Source organism: Limulus polyphemus, unplaced genomic scaffold (assembly GCF_000517525.1).
Source record: "Limulus polyphemus unplaced genomic scaffold, Limulus_polyphemus-2.1.2 Scaffold11597, whole genome shotgun sequence".
Classification (NCBI taxonomy): Eukaryota; Metazoa; Arthropoda; class Merostomata; order Xiphosura; family Limulidae; genus Limulus; species Limulus polyphemus.
The window spans coordinates 5,583-9,613 of record NW_013677207.1 but is presented as its reverse complement, the minus strand read 5'-3'; the positions used below and the strand labels follow the sequence as shown (position 1 = coordinate 9,613).

The 4,031-nt window shown below is 31.2% G+C and overlaps 1 protein-coding gene across 1 annotated transcript in view; it reads right to left on the bottom strand.

Annotated features, from left to right (window-relative positions):
• Positions 1-880: 880 nt before the first annotated feature.
• LOC111083847 overlaps positions 881-4,031 on the bottom strand; it is a 6,302-nt gene continuing 3,151 nt past the window's right edge. The window contains exons 2-5 of the mRNA XM_022380551.1: positions 3,285-3,375; positions 2,628-2,717; positions 1,812-2,119; positions 881-996 (exon numbers count right to left, since the gene is read on the bottom strand). Of these exons, the coding sequence (XP_022236259.1) occupies positions 1,831-2,119; positions 2,628-2,717; positions 3,285-3,373 (468 nt within the window). The 5' untranslated portion in view covers positions 3,374-3,375 and the 3' untranslated portion in view covers positions 881-996; positions 1,812-1,830. The remainder of the gene's footprint in view (positions 997-1,811; positions 2,120-2,627; positions 2,718-3,284; positions 3,376-4,031) is intronic.

Genomic DNA, 4,031 nt, shown 5'->3' with positions numbered 1-4,031 from the left:
TAGTTGTATAGTGTGTAGTGTGTTAATATTTAGTTATGAGTCACTAGTTGTGTAGTGTGTTAATATTTAGTTATGAGTCACTAGTTGTGTAGTGTGTTAATATTTAGTTATGAGTCACTAGTTGTGTAGTGTGTCAATATTTAGTTATGGGTAATTAGTTGTATAGTGTGTAGTGTGTTAATATTTAGTTATGAGTCACTAATTGTGTAGTGTGTTAATATTTAGTTATGAGTCACTAGTTGTGTAGTGTGTCAATATTGAGTTATGAGTCACTAATTGTGTAGTGTGTTAATATTTAGTTATGAGTCACTAGTTGTGTAGTGTGTAGTGTGTTAATATTTAGTTTTGAGTCACTAGTTGTATAGTGGGTTAATATTTAGTTATGAGTCACTAGTTGTGTAGTGTATAATGTGTTAATATTTAGTTATGAGTCACTAGTTGTGTAGTGTATAATGTGTTAATATTTAGTTATGAGTCACTAGTTGTGTAGTGTATAATGTGTTAATATTTAGTTATGAGTCACTAGTTGTGTAGTGTGTAGTGTGTCAATATTGAGTTATGAGTCACTAATTGTGTAGTGTGTCAATATTGAGTTATGAGTCACTAGTTGTGTAGTGTGTAGTGTGTCAATATTGAGTTATGAGTCACTAATTGTGTAGTGTGTCAATATTGAGTTATGAGTCACTAATTGTGTACCATGCTTTATTTACATTTGTTTGTAAGTCGCTGATCGTGAGTTGTCTATCTTTTCATACGACATTCAATCTCCACACCATTTCTCAACGAACTTTATTTAACATGAAAGAAAGAATAGTTTATCTGAGAGATTACACTCTGGAGAAAAGGAAAGTAAAAAAATAAAATAAACATAAGCTTTACGTATTAGAAAATTCTCATTTTTAATCCGAAAACTTCAAAAGGAAAAAAAAAGTGTAGGAATACATTAGAAGAAAGTAGTTCCTTGTTCGGTGGTGTGGTCAGAGAGTCAATATCGTCCTGAAATCACATGAAGTATGAATACAGTAAATATTGACAACAGAAAACATTAGCAGAAATATACAACTAGTCGTATATAACGGCGAACTAAATAAACATTCTTAGAAATACGTTTTATTGGCAATTTCTCCGTTTTTATAAAGAATAACAAAATAAACTTTTCTAAATTAAATATAATTTCATTACACTGTTATTGTTAAACTTAATACGATACAAAATGGCTTTGTTAGTTTTTCGTTCTTAAGCACACAGAGCTGCATAATGAGAGGGTATCGGAATCCGATTTTTAGCTGCGCCACCTAGTTTGACGTGTAAGTTTTTGTAGCTTTCATTATTTTCATCTTATTTTTATGAACATAAAACCACAAATTATAAAAACAGTAAAAATTAACATTTAATCGATGCAAGAAAGCTAAAATAGGCTTAACTTTTATATTATAATACTGATCTCTAAATTATTTCTAGTGCCCTCATGAAAAAAATTAACCCTAACATTATGAATATCAATATTTATTGGTTTAGCTTATAGCAGTCATGTTTCCATAACGTTGAATAACATTGTAATAATCTTCTAATTCACCTTATTGGGTCATTATATGTTTCCTTCCATTACGAGGACCACTGAAAATTTCTGAGAAATTAGGTACTTAATTAGTTTTAAAAAATGTGTTTAAAATCCGCTAGGGTTCGACGACCCCTCAGGTAATTCTATAGTTAGCAAGTTATAAACTCCAATTCCCAATCTTCCACAAGTGACGATATAAATATTATAAAATAAAAAAATTATTCAGATAATTTCTGAAGTTGAAACTAACGTTTCGTAAGCTCCTTTGATTACTTTTTACCGGGTCCAAAACCGTCCTTCCAAATATCCTGGTCATCCAGTCCACCCAATACATCCTTCAAGATACAGTCGTTGCCGGGAGTGCCGAGTTTGCACGAGCGTCGTTGGGTGTTGTGTGTCTTAGACGGAACATTGACACGACCAGCAAAGTGTTGAGGCGTCTGTCGTCTACCAGGTGTCATACCGTTCTCCCAGTGGTCCTGGTCCTGACTGATGCCTTTTAGATCTACTAAGTCGCAGTTCATACCAGGCAAACTGAAGGCACCACAGGAACGCTTTCTGTGTTCCGGGCAACAAAACACCACTTAATACACAATAATGTTTCCCTCTCGTGCAACAAAACAACATTTAATATACACTAGTTAACTCAAAGTTAAAAGTGTTAACATAAAGTCACTAGTTAACTCAACGTTAAAAGTGTTAACATAAAGTCACTAGTTAACTCAACGTTAAAAGTGTTAACATAAAGTCACTAGTTAACTCAACGTTAAAAGTGTTAACATAAAGTCACTAGTTAACTCAACGTTAAAAGTGTTAACATAAAGTCACTAATTAGCTCAACGTTAAAAGTGTTAACATAAAGTCACTAGTTAACTCAACGTTAAAAGTGTTAACATAAAGTCACTAGTTAACTCAAGGTTAAAAATGTTAACATAAATTCACTAGAACGTTGAAGTATTGTTAATGCTATCACTAGTTAATTAAACTTTACAAGCACTTTGAGATCTGTAAGATTTATTTGTTTTAATCTACAGGAGAATTCTGCTGTTTTTCCTTCACAACTTACCGAAGGGATTCTAAGCTGTTGTCCACGTCTTGGATCAAAGTCTTGATGTAGTAGAGCGTCTTTTTTTTGGTCAGTAGGTCTTTCAAAAGACTGAATTAAGAAACGTAAAGAATATCACAATATTGTGAGTGTGGAAACGAAACTAATGTTTCGATTTCAAACTTAACTTGCCTTGATGTGTTAAGCCTAACTTTTTTAAAACAATAAAAACGTCAGTATGAATGATGTTTCAATTTCAAGTTCAATTTGCTGAGCTTAATATTTCGATAGTACACATTTTTTAACCATTTGGATGAGGTAATTAATCAGAAGGTATAATATTTCATGGCTATTGAAAAATGTTGGAACATGAACATGATTTCATAAACAAATTTCAGCATGAAACTGAGCAAAAAAAAAAGATAAAATAGATCCAAAAGAAATGAGCAACAGAAGATGAATAATTATATAAAAAAAATATATTTAAGTCAAACAAACCTGTACAAATGTCAAGCTAATGGCTAATTAACTGCCATACGAACATTAAGATTAGAAATACATGTGTTTAATTATCTGTTTTAATACAAATTTAGGGAAAAAAAACGTATTTATGTTAGCAGTTTGTTTGATAGATGTTTCCAAAATACTATGGCACACAGAGGAAACATTCGTACTTACTCAGTGACGTCTTCCTGTGCTGATGTAACCAACAGGAAACAGATTCCGACGACGCCGAGAAGAGTCAAGATTTTACAGTATTTCTCCATTACTGTTCTTAAAGAAGGAGAAACTATAAGTACAAACTAACCCTTTTTTTTTGTTAACTCATTACAACCAAGTTTACTAGTAATGTCGATTAAGTAAAGGTGGTTTGAAGTTAACTTTTAAAACTCGACACAGTTAAATGTATATAAATGGTAACATTATGTATATATAATACCCACAACAAGAATGAACATTTTACCATGAAAGCAACACGTGTATTACAGAACTATATTATTGTAAAGTTTCCAAGCTATTCGTCTAACTCAAGAATCGATGGCCAGAAATAATGCAGGTATTTTAATATTCTACTACGTTACTATGGTTTCTTAACAAATCATTAATGAATTTCTTTTTCTATGTGAATGTTGAATACATATCAGATACTCACTGGATACATGTTCTTTAAAAAAAAAAGTATTCTATTAAAATCTTACTTAATAACTTCCTTTGTTTCATAAGATCATCTATTAACTTCCTTTGTTCCAAAATATCATCTATTAACTTCCTTTGTTTCATAAGATCACCTATTAACTTGCTTTGTTTTATAAGATCATCTATTAACTTGCTTTGTTTCATAAGATCATCTATTAACTTCCTTTGTTTCATAAGATCATCTATTAACTTCCTTTGTTTCATAAGATCATCTATTAACTTCCTTTG